The 14310-nt window shown below is 42.1% G+C and overlaps 1 protein-coding gene and 1 long non-coding RNA gene across 2 annotated transcripts; one reads left to right on the top strand and one right to left on the bottom strand.

Moving 5' to 3' along the window:
- Positions 1 to 20: 20 nt before the first annotated feature.
- Positions 21 to 3590, bottom strand: LOC102557710 (interleukin-20). Its single transcript, XM_019477239.2, has 5 exons — positions 3407 to 3590; positions 2922 to 2984; positions 1816 to 1968; positions 1201 to 1275; positions 21 to 110 (listed from the first exon to the last, which is right to left on the bottom strand). The coding sequence occupies exons 1-5, from the start codon at positions 3566 to 3568 to the stop codon at positions 30 to 32; spliced, it is 534 nt and encodes a 177-aa protein (XP_019332784.2). The 5' UTR covers positions 3569 to 3590; the 3' UTR covers positions 21 to 29.
- LOC132244737 (uncharacterized) lies at positions 3484 to 9845 on the top strand. Its single transcript, XR_009456483.1, has 2 exons — positions 3484 to 3621; positions 8506 to 9845. It is a non-coding gene; the product is annotated as an uncharacterized LOC132244737 (long non-coding RNA).
- The last annotated feature ends 4465 nt before the right edge of the window (positions 9846 to 14310 follow it).

Here is a 14310-nt window from a genome sequence, read left to right as displayed (position 1 = left end):
AGGCTTTGCTCTAGTTTCGGTCTTCTCTCTTAGTTCTTAGCCTTTTCCATCCATTTAAAGAGAATGTCCATCTCACCCAGAGCTTTGATGGCTGCTGTGTCATGATCCAGCTAAAGGAGGAAAATAGAAGTTGTGGTGTTAGTGCCTTCACAAAGGCCATCTTGATTTGGTGTTGTTCATGCAATAAATGTCATCTATCAAGACATCAAGCTTGGATCATTTTGATTTGAGTTTTCCATTGATTTTCTCTGGCTCTTATAAGCTGTAGTCACCATAACCAGTCAGGCTTTGCCAGCTGGTGCCATGCAGCCAATACAGCTGTTTCCTAAGTATAATATGAAGGAAGACTGTTGCATTTGTAAATACTGATCTTTAGGAACAATGGGTAAAATGTGCCAGCATGCTTTGGTGAACTAAGAGCCAGAGCTCAATTATAGAGTCCACATCCAGACACATGGGCTAAGTACAGTCAAAAAGCCTGAGGCTGAGTCAGTTCAGAGCAGACAGCTTGAACCAGGGCTAGCACACCCACCCTGAAAGTCGGGGGTTGCAGGGCAGGTGTAAAGCATCCTGGGATGCTGGGGGACTGCGAGTTAACTTGAATCTGGAGGGTATTTGGGATAAAAGTTCAATAACTAGTTTAGGTTAAATTGGTTTAAGTGTGATACTGCATCCATCTAGGTTTATCTTAAACCAGTTTCAGCCATTTTGAAAGTGGTTTACATGCACTGAACTTCTGTTACGTTGCAGATTTGAACTGGTTTCTGATCACTTATACCAGTTTATGGGTCATTTGTCCCCCTAGCCACGGTGCTTTGAAGGGTTTAGGATGAATTCTAGAGCCACTGAAAACAGCCTAGTTGAATAAGCAATGGGCTATGCCATTGTTGTATTCATAGGGAAGTAGGGCTGGAAGGGATGCCCAGAGGTCAGAGTCCTACCCAGTGCCGGCTTAGTCACTTTGGTCAATTATTTTTCCTCCATTTCTCTGCCTACACTTCGTTGGCTTTGCCTAAATAGACTCTTGGGAAAAAAACTTCTCCGTTTCTGTGCGGCACCTGACGCAATAGAGTCCCGCTTTAAGAGGGGCCTCCCAGAAACACAAACGCACAAGGGAGCGTGCCGTTTTCTCCCCCACCAGCTAGGAGGGGAAACTCTCTGGGTGGTTGATGGCTGGGAGCATCTCCCCCACCAAGTTACCTTTTCGTATTCCTCTCTGAAGAGCTCGAGTCGACGGTTTGCCTCCGCCCCACACGTGCACTTCTTTTGATCGTGCTGGGCAAAGAGAACGCAAAAACACACAGTTAGAACTAGTGGGCAAAATAAACCAAATATGCTTGTTGCTTAGTCTGGAGACTGGATTTAGGGCAGCCCTGGAGATGGGGGTTCCTTCTCCAGAGCTAAGCAGGACTCATCTGCAGCGCAGACTACTCTGTACTGCCCTGACTTGGCCTTGCAGAAGTAGAAAAGGTGCTCAGTGTCTACAGCCCAATCAGTCTTTTGGCTTTTGCTCAGAGAGAAGGGGAAACTAGCAGCAGGCATGGTGGTGCTTTTCCCCACAAGTACCCACCAGGATCTACCCGTTCATGCTTCATGACCTGGTAGCACTTGGCTGGAGTTTACAGGGCAACTTAGAGGCAAAAGACCCCATTATGCCATCTCTAGTGCACAAGAGCTTCAGTGTTATTCATACACACCAGCGACAGTGTTATTCTATTCAGTGTTTCTTCTATAACATACTTCACGCTCTGCTGCCATAGCCACTGAACTCCACCTTGTCATGCTGCCAACATCTTCCTTCCCTAGGGTACTTACACACTGTCTCAGGGTGGTCTTAACGCTGAGGAAAGAGTTCGACAGGCTGCTGGTCTTCCTCCGCAGCAGGGGGTTTGTGGCTTGGTAATGCCTGAAAACGTTTTCAACGTAGAACCTCAGCAGGTGGCGGAGTAAGCAGCAGCTCTCCAATGCCTGAGACAAGAAGAAAGGACATGAAGCATATAGCACAGCCAAAATAACCTGTGTATACCTGAACTAACTGAGAATATTCAGAAGAGGGTACATTTATACAGTCCATCTGGAAAATGAAGGCGATTCTGTATAACGCGCATTTCTAACTCCCTAAGTTTTCCCTTCCAAGAAGCCCTGATTTGCTACACAAGTTTTCCATAATTATTTCTATTCTATTCACACCCATATTGAATTGAGAAAGCAATTGCCTCATGGGTATGGTCCTGTCAAGGAGATTATTGCAACACTTGCTGGATAACAATCCTCCTTGCTGTACCCATGACTGCGATGTGGGACCAGGGGTGCATGTCTGACTGAGAACCACCCACAGAGGCCAGAGGGAGCTAGGAACAAAGCAGGAAACAAGGTAAAACACAGATCTAAGTGCAGTTTAAAACAGACGCTCTCATCTGCTCTTAACACACTATTCTTCATCCAAGAGCCCTCCAAAGGGGACCGTTCCTAAGGCTGGACTGCCATTTTTACGAGACCTTTAGACAGCATGAAATACATGGTCTTAGAAAGAGGGACATAAGATGCAGATGGAATTGCAGGAGACAGAACTGCTCTCAGCCCTGGAGCTGGGGCAGGATATGCTGGAAGAAGAGGGAAAGAGGGTAGGGAAGCTTTATAGATGCAGAAGCTGTGGGAAGTAGAAGTTAGGGAGGGGAGGAGATTCCACATACAAAGAGCGAAAGACATAATGAAGGGAATAAAGGCAGTGACAGGTCCATGAAAGTCTCCATAGGTGAAGCAACAAGGTGGTCAAAGGTCTAAGTTAAGTTCAAAGAGAAAACAGAGTGCTTGTAGATGAAGCAAAACTCAAATCAAGGGGAGGGAAGGCTGAAAAAGCAGATCCCGTGGAGCTTGCCCCATTGGAGCACCACACTTTCTAGCCAAATCACAGCGCTTACCGGGACGTTATGCAGAAGGATCTTCTTCAGCAATACAGTGTCAGTAACACGGTCCTCATCTTGCTGCAATCACAGAAGAAAGATAAATGATTTGAATGAGGATACAGGATGCAAAGGCAGAATAAGAACGAATACCTATTCTACTATAGGTAGCTTAGATTTATAGTCAGGCATCTGAGATTATGGTTTGGGCAACCGTTCCTTTTTTATATTGCCCTCACATGGCATCGAAACGAGTTATACAAGGGCATCTGTTTTAATATAACTGGCAACATCCCAAGGAAAGGGTGAGTAATGCTAACTGCAAATGCCCATAACTTTAAAGGGGAATTGCCCAATGAGATATTCCATTCACTGGAAGGTCTCTCTCTGAACCTGTTTTTGGATGAGGTCACATTTGCCACTGCTTTGACTGGTCTTCTGTTATTCAAACCTCACAATAAGCTCACAATTTCCTTTGACTGGCAAGTGTAAACTGTACTTACAACAGTTCCTCTGATTGCATCAAAGTAGGTTTTGATTTCCAGGAGAGATGTACCATGCAGTTCACAAACACCAAAACGCAGCTTTCTGCCTTCTGAGAAGGTGATTGCAAAGACAAATGGAAGCGCAAGCAGGTAGGAGAAGCATCCCATGGTCTTCATCATGCTGTTGCCCGGACAAGCTGAATGCCTGCTTAAAAGAAAGGGAGATGCTAAAGGTAAGGTTCCTTTTGAGCCTGATTTTCAGAGGCGCAGCTCTCATTGATGTTTTGTGGGGTCACGGATGATTCCCCAATTTGCCATTTTCAGTTATCGGTAGGAATGGAAAAATCCATTTCCACCATTAATTCTGCTATTTGACACATAAATAATTAATTATATCTTCAGCACATCGACTCGGTGGGACAGATGCTGCGCTGATAGAAATCAGCATAATAATAGTACATCATAATATGCTTTTCTGAATAAGGATGAATTTAGCCACGTGCTTAATTTTAAGCAGCACTTAAGGCACAGATCAAAGCCTTAATATAACTGACCACCCTCCCTTCCCTTAGGTGATTGTTCCATTCATTTTGCTTAACAAACCGAGAACATAATATATGGAAAAACACAAACGAAATGTGACCAAGCTACTGACAAAAGTGAGTTTAATAGTAAATGCAAATGATCCCCGACACCTGCCTTTCTTTTCTAATCTACTTAGGCTCTTAAGGGTTAGAAACCAGAAAACGGTAATTTATTCACTAATAGTACTTTGCCTTCCCATTGTCCATGTAAGCGTCTCCAAGCGCTTTACTAACGAATGAATTTATCCTCCAAACATTTCTGCAAGGTGTGTAAAAGTTGCATGCATAAGGAAACCGGGCACAGGGAGTTAATGACTTAACATTGCACAGGATATTCATGACAGAGCTAGAAAATGCAAGCCAGTGTTTCCAATTCGCCTTCCTGCTGTTATACCAAATACAGCGGGAATGCAAAAATTCTGTATCTTCAGTACCATTAACCAGTAGCTTTTTTCTAGTTAGGATCTGAAATGATTAGTCTAGGCTTTTTGTGTACAATTTATAAAGAAGTAATGTTTAGACATACCCCTTATACTTCTCCACCTATACATGGACCTAGTCTAGAATCTAGATCATATTTTTGTCCTGGTCCAGTCCATCCCAAACTGATTTTATGCCCAAAACCATGCTTGTTCTTTGCCTGTCCTTCAAGCAGTTTTTAGATTTTCTTTGACTGCTATAATAAATGACTTGTTACATGGAATAATTTGATTCCTCTAGTCTACAAACAATTCAGGTGCAACATATAAACCAAACCTATTTAAATATTAACAATTTTCAAATATATAGCGCTTCTCTTCCAAATACTTCTGTACTAAGCTAAGTAGAGAACAGTAATAGGGTAATTCAATTTCTTACCTGAACTACTTGGAGACAGGAGCAGGTATGGATGGACAGGAGCAGGAATGGATGGATTGCAAGGACCAAAAACCAGTCCTTTTATACACCTGTAGGGAAGTTTCCTACAAACATTTAACCTGCCAGTTGCATTAGGTTGTGGGCGGCTTCTCCTACCTTCATTTCTGTGTTTCATTTGCATATTTCGAAAAAAAAAAAAGAGAAAGTTTCACTAAAGTAAGCAACCCCCCCCAAAATACTCCAGCCATGAGCAATTAGGAGGTGACTTCATACACTTGCAGATTCATAAAGATTTTGCAGTTGCATTGCAGATGGGCTCAGGACTTGCCTTCTTAGCAGAACACTTAAGATTTACGTAATTTCTCCTACTCTTTTGTGAATCACTTGCAACACAAGACTGGAAAGGACCTCCTGGGTCATCAAGTCCAGTCTCCTACAATTACAAGAAACTTTGTCTGATACCCCCATTAAAAATGGGATTATCAAAACCTAGCCTGAAGTCTGTGGGATTTTTGCCCCCGCTGCTCTTGTTGGAGGGCTGATCAAAAAGCGTGTTTTTGTGACCGTTATACAAATTCTCCAGTTTCCAGCCTGGTTTTCTGCTTCTCTAGCAGCTGAAATTTCCTTTAATTTAAATAGATTTTCCCTCCCCTCCTTGACATTTGTCATCTTAGGCCTCATTTTCCTAGGTTAAACAAGCCATATTCTTTTAGGCTCCTCTCATAAGCCTGGTTCTCCATTCTCATTACCCTAGTAGTCAGTCTTTGCTCTAGTTAAATGTGCATCTTCTGTACTCAAGTTGTCAGAACCAGACGAGACCTAACCAATGCTTTACAGTAGTATTAATACATCCAGGTCTTACCCCAGATCTCTTTTTTTAAATTACACAATTTATTTTTAAAGATGAACAAGAAGTAGATAAATTCCTACGTACGGATTAAAGAGAGCATTTGATAGAAAAAATAAGGAGTAAAGCAGAGTTGAAGTTGTAAAGGCTGGGAACTAGAATTCATAGTGTGTTAATATTAACCTAGTCCCAAACCAGGATTTTCTCTCTGATGAAAAATTCAACTTTTTATTTTAAAAAAAACAGCCCAAATCAAACTGTCACTCTAGATTTTGTAATTTGGGAACAATCTTTTCTGAAGTTTAGATTTCTAATGAAAAACTGAATTTTTTTTTTTCCATAAGCCTGACTTTTGGCAAAAATATTAATTTAGATGAAGACCCAGGTTTCAGCTGGAAAGAAAAATTCAACTAGTCCTTTAAAGGTTGTGTAAAACCATATATACATAGATGCACGTACCCAAAAGAAGGCCTCAGGGTGTATAGTGCTAACACGAGTGTATATATAGTCATTAGAAAAGTTATCGGAATATTTGCTGTGCTTAGAGTTAATGGATACAGGCCAAGCCTTTTTACATAGAAAAGATATACTCCTATAGGTTACTTTTTGCTCCTATTCAGCCAGTTTGTTTAGTTTTTCTAAAGGCAAAAAAAATTAAGCCAACAGGCTAAACAGCACAGAGAGAAAAAACATCACGTACATATACGGTGACCTTCTCTGCTTTTGTAGCATTTATCAAGCAGTCACCAAGCACACAGACCCGCAGCTTAGCTGCCCTGGATCTATAGGATGATACTTCCTAATCCCTTTCAAGATAAATAGGAAGAATAAGGAAGGATAAGCAGTTACTATAGGGGAAAAAAGAAGCCATTGTATAGTTTATTATAACTGCACAGAGTGGGAGTAAAATGATTATCCCAACCTGTTGATTTTTCACAGAGGCCAAGAAGGCAAGCCAGGTTGTTCTATTGTAAAATACAGCTGTAGCTCAAGACAACGATTCAATTGAGCACTTAATACATGTTCAAGGCTATGTATTGTCAACAAAGCACTAAGAGCATACTTTAGTCCTAGCAAAACCTATCTAAAAGCAGGGCCAAATACAAGGGGAAAACAGTAAAACCCATTAACCAGCCTGTGCTGCAGCAACTATAACCATGACAAAAACAACCACTTGAATGGCCTTAAGAGATCTCTAACCCATCAGCAACATGGGACTCACTAGCCAGCTCTAGACCTGGCTTCAGAGCTTTTCTTTAGCACTCCTCCAACTAGCCAGAGTCTTTTCAGACGTCCCTCATATATGCCTGCCAGTGCAGCCAGTGCTACAGTTCCCCAGTGATTCCCAATATGCTTCACCTGCACCTTAATCACAAGCTAATCAGGCTCTATTCACCAGCAACAGCCTGGCAGCCGCCAGCATCTTGAGACTCAGTTCTTGATTTAGATGGAAAATGATAAAAAAGGAGCCTATCAAAGGTGGTAGCATAGTCTTTACATAGAGACTTTAATGCGGTCCCAGAAACACTGAAGCAATGGGAATGCATTTCCTTCCCTTTGCCAGTCATTAATTCAGTACTCAGAAGTATGTATTTACATGGAGCAAACCAGAGTTTCAGTGTAGCTGGGCACCTGGTAGCTCTCATTTTGACAGAGCAAGACTTTCGGAAGATCGCCACGCTGGTGTTTCTGCAAAGGAAGGCAGCTGCCTGGGACTGAGCTCTTGCAAAATCTGGCCCTCTGCACATTTAATTCAAGCCCAGTGTTGACCGCCGCAGTTCCACCGTCTGATCTAGAAGCTTTTCCCTTGTCTCGTGTTACTAACATCCACCCACAGCAGCTGCCATTAAAAATATGTAGCCTTTGGCCTGACGTGGAAAAAAGGGAAGGGTAAATATTCAGAAACTGTTTATCGATGTAGAGGTTTAAACGTAGCTGTTTGCACTACATAATCTTGTCAGCGAGATGCGGAGACAGATAGCGGGGAGTAAGCTAAAGCAATTTGGGAAAAAGCAATGATGAAACAGTTGCAACAAAGCAGAGAGGTCACAGTTTCTCTGGATTTTCTGTTTTTAGTCCCGGACAAGGTGCGGGGGTGAAAGCTTGGTGGAGATGTCAAACAAGGAGCAGAAGTCTTCTGAAGCAGAACAACCAATGTAGTACAGACAGACATTCGGAGGCCCCAAAACATGCTGGTCTCCCCCTGTCTTTATGAGCTGCCTGTTTGACAGGAGATGGTAGCACCAAACAGTAAACTTAACTGCATTACTCCTCTTCTCTCTACGGCTACAGTGATCGTAGTTGATCGGTTTGCATGAATGGCAGGGACACGTAGAAAACGCACACGCACACATTTAGATCACATTAATATTGATAAAATTTTAGGGGAAGAAAGATAGATTACTAGTCAGGCAATGGCAATTTGTCGGTGATTTTTTCCAGATTGTGAGTTCTACTTTAAGAATAGGCTGTTAAGCCTTCATTTTGAAGGCCTGGGGGGGCAAACCCGTCCCTAAATTAGCTCTGTTGTCCTCACAGGGGTTATACCTGTGCTGAACCTGGTTCATAGTGCATAAGGCTAGAACAATTAAAACTCTTTTTTTTTTTTTGAAAAGAGTTCAAGTGCTAATTGTGAGTCTTCCCCATACCAACCCTTCCGTTCAACCCCAGGGCAGGTTTACATCAGAGTTGCAGTAAGTGTCACCTATACTTCCACAGAAAGTACAAAGCCTCTGATATTACTTCATCTTTCATTTCCTTTATATCATAGACCAGATTCCTTTCCAGAGAACTCATATTGCTATAATATTCCTTGCTTTTCGATTTAGAAACTTGAACAGTACAAATTCAACGTGGCTGGAAGGATGAGTAGTCATGGGACGTCACCTGGGTGGTGAAGGCGGGATCCAGAAGCTGGTATCAAGGTCCAAAGGCAAGAAACTGGAGTTTTTAGGGGTCCAAATCAGGACTGGAGAACCCAAAACAATGCCAAGTCAGGAGACATCATCAGGTCTGAGTGAAGATTTCCCAGTGGCTAGAAGCCAAGCACAGTGGTCTTTACCTTGACAGCCCCACTGCCATCTGCTCTCCGTTTAAAATGGCCTGGGGCTGGATCCTTCCCAGCTGGGCTAAGGCTCATGATAATGGGATGCATATTTCAAATAGATTTAATAACTGGCTAACTGATAAATCTCAAAACGTAACCAACATGGGGAAGCAGCATCAAATGAGCAATGACACTAGTGAAGTACAGCAGGGATTAATTCTTAGCATTATGCTATATATAGCATTTTGTACCAATAACCTGCAAAAAAACCCACATGGCTATAGGTCAAGTTTGCAGACAACTCACACAGATTAGGGAAATGGTAACTAGTGATGACAAGGGGTCATATCTTCAGGGTAAACTGGACCATTTGGCAAGCTGCTGAAAACAAAGTTGTTTGATCAATGTGAGGTCATACACCTAGGGACAAAGAGTATAGGTCATAGGCTCTAGTGCAAAGTTGTGGCCAATCTACACATACCAAGGAGGCAGAGAAAAGGTCTGTTCCCTCTGAATCAGGCACTGGTGTGACTGCTACAAGAATGCTCTGTCCACAACTTCAAGAAGGATGTTAAAAATTGAGAAGAGCCACGAAAATGATTGCAGGCCTGGAAAACATACTATACAGCAAAATGTCCAAGCGCTCAATCTACCTGTCTTCTGAAATCAAAGGGTAAGGGCAACTTGATCCCTGTCTACAAACATCTCTGGTAACAGAGCGTTCTGCAGTCCAGCAGACAAAGGTATAACAAGCTGCTAAACCTCAAATTTAAAACCGGATAAATTCAGATTAGAAATAAGGCATGTTTCTTTAAAAATGAGGAGCAATAATGATTGGACTGCAATAGATCCTCCACTGCTCAAATTTTACAGCAAAATTGGATTTTTTTTCTGAAATACATGTTCTAGTTCAAACCTGACTATTGAACTTGATGCAGGAATTAATTCAGGGAAGGTCTATGGTGTTCATTATGCAGAAAGTCCAGTTAGAAATTCATGATCTTAAAATATATGGAAATGATGGCTCTAGAGAACAACTCTTGAAAGCAATAAAGTTGTATTAATTACGGTATAAATAAAACAGGAACCAAATGTCGTTGCTAATAAAGTGAATGTTAACTATTTCAGGGCTTTCTGGAGTTTTGAATTTCATTTGCAAAATCCTTTGCTTAATGATGGCATAAGTGATTTTCTTTGAGGAGCCTGGATTTTGTTATTCTATTATCCATGTTCAGGATCAACATTAATGTACGCTAGAATAGTTTATTAAGATATTAATATTATAGAGTGAAAACAATAAAGCTCTAGAGAAAATTAAATGAGGCACTCTATAAATTACCCTAAACCAACAGAAGGTATGAACAAGTGCTTTTTTCCCCTCTATTTTTAATCACCCCTTGGTACTCTATAGCTGGGCTATGATTCTCCGTTAAATTATTTGAGATGGTTCCAAAAAATTTCTTTTTTCCTATTCAATTTGTAGCGTATTTTACGAAGGTATTGAATTCAGCGGAATCGCGCCAAGGATAAATTTGTACCATCCCTCGTACAACAAATTCTATAGAACTGAATATAAACTTAAATCCTTTCTATAATGGCATGATCAACATTTTCCAGTAATTCCTGTAGGATTTTAGAGTCATTTCTGTAAAAATAGTGCTTCTTTTCTCTACCTTCAATTATCCTATATGTCATATATAATGTTATATGGATACATCATATATAGTGTTTGTAAATTCTCCAGAATGGGATACTGCCCTGAGAAACTGCACGTATTTTGGCCTCTTCTGCTCATCTTTGTATCAGGGCCTTCTGGACTGTGCACTCAGGCATCGGAAGGGAGGAGTGGGGTTTTGGACAGGCGTGAGCTTGCCCAGAGTTGCTGGAAGTGATGGCGATGGTGTAATGCAGAAAGGTGTGTCCTTAGGAAGTATCCCCCAGGGAATGGAGGGAGAGGAAGGTGAAGGGGTAATGCTTAGGCTCTGGAAATTCCTGAGAAGGAAAAATAGTATCTGCTTCACCCTGGAAACAAACTCTCATCCGTTCTGTCACCCTCCCTACAGCCCTCCCCCCCCCCCCCAACTATCCCACTTCGCAAATGAAATGAGTGTAAATTCAATTGTAATGAACCTAAGGATTATCTGGGAGTGGGCATTGGGGAGGTGTTGTGCAAACTTCCTTGCAAACAGCTATGAAAATGCACCTCACCCTCGACAGACAACACCCTTGCCATTGTACTCCAGGCTCCTCATCCTAGCCAATGCACCCATCCACCACAAGGGTCAGTTGAAAGAGGACACGTTACCAACCCCTACATTAGGTCACTGATCAGTGTAGACACAAAAAGGCACAGGCACGCTGCTGAACCCCCAATCACTGCTTTCCCAAAAGTTTCCCCTTTTATTACTGCCCCTGTTTCGCCATTGCTTAGCATTCAATACAAGATGGAAGTAGACCATCAAGGAGTCTGTAGGCCAAGTAAATCATTTGCATGTATTCTGCAAGCTGAGGGGTGTCCAAGTAAGGGACAGAAGGTCTCATAGGCTCATCTCACTACAGAGCAGCATCTGGCACCACTTTGACCCCTGTCTTCCAAGGCGCTCAAAGTGCGTTGGGAATTTTAACACTCCTGAGCCAGAACTGTGCCGTTGCAAGCTTTGTGAACCTGGCACTGATGAGGATGTTCCTCAGGGCCAATCCTAGACAAGTTGTTGTTTAAATTTGGGAAGGAAGTCGTTTCCAGCACACCATCCTGAAATTCAGGTCTATTCTGAACACTTCAAGATGGTCTGTTGCTTATCAACTGTCTTGAGATTTCTGAAAGTAGAGCTAGGAGCTGATGATCCCCATTTCAAACACCGTTATCTGTGGTCTCACCCATTTAGCGTGTGCCCCGAGGTGTTCAGATAACAAGACATTTATATTTCTGTGGTGCCCGCTTGCTGTGCTCTTCTACCATGCTTGAAGCAGGAAAGCAACACTATCTCTCATTAACAGAGGGATGCCCATAGCAGGGAGGCAGCTTCCTCAGACAGAGCTTAAACCAGCGCTCCTCAGACTTCTTTCTTAGGCACAAGTCCATCTTGCTGCCCCATACATTATGCAAATATACCCCGATGAAGGATATAATTGCATCTATCTTGGAACCTAGAGTGCATCTACGTGTTCATTAGTGCACTTTTGCTAATACACATTACATTTAGGACCTCATTGTGAGATACTAGAAAAAGGCACGTTAGCTTATTTTACTGAGCATTAGTGAAAGTGCATGGGTTTTTTTAATGACACTTTAATGCACATTAAAATAGACTAATGTGCATTAAAGTGCACATGTAGACGTGCCCCTAGAGCCTTGGGAAGGCAGTGGGACAGACTTCCTGATTATGAATAGGTGGCCGGCTGAGACCTGGAGCTCAACTGTGGACTCTTTACCTGGACTCCAAACCAATGCTCAGAAAGATCACTGGGAAACTTTCAACTGCCCTCTGTGAGCTTTGGGTCAGGTGTTGGCAGAAACAGGACCATTGCCTGCATCGGTACTACCCACCAGGGACAGAGAACCAGGAGCTTGATTTGGATTTACTCTGGGACAGGAATTTCACCTGAAAATAGATGATGGTAGGTAGCATTTCATGAAGTCATCACATCTTGCATATTTTTTTTCTCTGACTGGAAGTCAGGAAATGTGCAACGTATGTAATTTTTAATTGTCTGCCCCTGGGCATAAAGGTTCAGCATAACTGGCTAGGGAAATGATCCCAGCACACGGGAGAAAACACCCACTGAGGACTAACACGTTATTTCACAGCGCACTGACACGGAGACAAAGAAGTTAAAATGGAAGGCTGCATTGCGCGAAGGTGGATTAATCACAGACAAAAAGGAAATACACCTGGTAGGCTACCGTCTGACTAGGGTTGCCAACCGTCCAGGATTGCCCCGGAGTCTCCAGGAATTCGATATAAATCTCCAGGAGGCTGCTGAGAGTCACCCAGGAGATAAATGACAGGGCATTCTTTAAAATAAACATTAAATGTTGAATCCGATTTATACAGCGGTTCAGTGGGTTTTAAAAATATAATAGAAATGTGCCTTCCTGATGTAATGACTCATTAATGTCATTATGTCAGGTGATGAAACCTCCTGGAATAGAGTCAAACAGAATTGGCAACCCTAGGTCTGACAGAGGGAAAAACTGGGGTGAAAAAGGACACCAGGTAGCTTGGAGAGATCAACAAGTCAGGGTGAATCCTTAAATGCAAAGACATCCGCACAGATATTAAATGAATTGTATTCATTTGGTGCTGGTGAAAAGTGCAATGCCAACAGCTTTCTAGACCAGCTCTAGATAGAGAGCAGGAACAGCCCAGGTGGTGACAATGCAAGCTCCTTTTAATGCTCTTCTCACCAAAGTTTTGATGCTTTGTCCCTTGTCGTACAAATCTGCGATCTCATAACTGTTCCCACCTGATGCCTTCAGGTCCCTTACACATGTGTTCACTTTTATTCTACGTGACGATAACTAGAGAATCAGAGTAAATATCCTGATATCCCCACCCCCCAAAAAAAAAAATCAGACTGCAGCAAAACCAATGCTATTTATAATTAAGGCCAGATTTTCAAAGGTTTTTAAGTGCCTAAAGATGCAGATATGCATCTTGGCACCTTGGGAAATGTATTCCTAAACACCTTGGGACAGGTTGTGAGAGGCAAATTTGGCTTCCAGTTACACCAGTTTTAATCCAGAAGTCCACGGTGGAACTGGGAACAACGTTAGGGACCTTTCTAAGTACGCAGCCTTTATTCTGCAAATAATTACAATAGGATTGTGACTTGTTGCAGTGACTCAGGAGCACCAGCAGGTAGCAGCATCAGATGCTATGAAAGTATTTTTAAATCTTTCCTTTAACTTTAGTTTTGATTCTTTCATTTCAGGATCGATCATCCTAAGGGGATAACATTATCCAGAGCAGAAAAAGGGATTGACCCGGTAACTCTTATCCATGTGGGTAGCTTATAATTTCATATACGGACTCCATGAAGACAATGCCTGGTGAAGGTGTTATTTCTACACGTTAAAATAATTTGTATGAATAAAGACAGCAGAATTGGATCACAGCACAGCGAAGAGGTTTTCGGTCTCCACACCACAGGAGTGGGAGAAACCGTGCAGGATAAACATGAGAGCTTCTCCAGAAGCTGTATAGGACTGCTTTATTTAAGACGAGAAGGACTCTTCATGGCAAATTGTGACCACAGGTTACCTTAAACGATTTAGAAAGATCTTACATGGAGTGTTTTTATTTGTGAATCAAGACGCTGGGACATTTTAGATAGGGCTTATATTTGGGGAGGTAGATAAGGTATTAAGATATATATCTTGTGAGTATATGTATCATATAATATGTTAAAGTAATGATAAGCTAACATTACACGGTATCATTAAAGCAGAGGGTGAAATGTGTTTGCAATTAACTATGGGCAAGCACTTATGCATACCTATGACCTTCTCAGAAATCAGGGACAGTTTAGGGACAAGAAAAAAAAATCCCTAATAGCACCTGCAGCAACGACCTGATACGGCAGT

Source organism: Alligator mississippiensis, chromosome 14, assembly GCF_030867095.1.
Source record: "Alligator mississippiensis isolate rAllMis1 chromosome 14, rAllMis1, whole genome shotgun sequence".
Taxonomy (NCBI): Eukaryota; Metazoa; Chordata; order Crocodylia; family Alligatoridae; genus Alligator; species Alligator mississippiensis.
The sequence above is the reverse complement of the archived record's forward strand: the minus strand, read 5'-3'. Positions and strand labels throughout refer to the sequence as shown.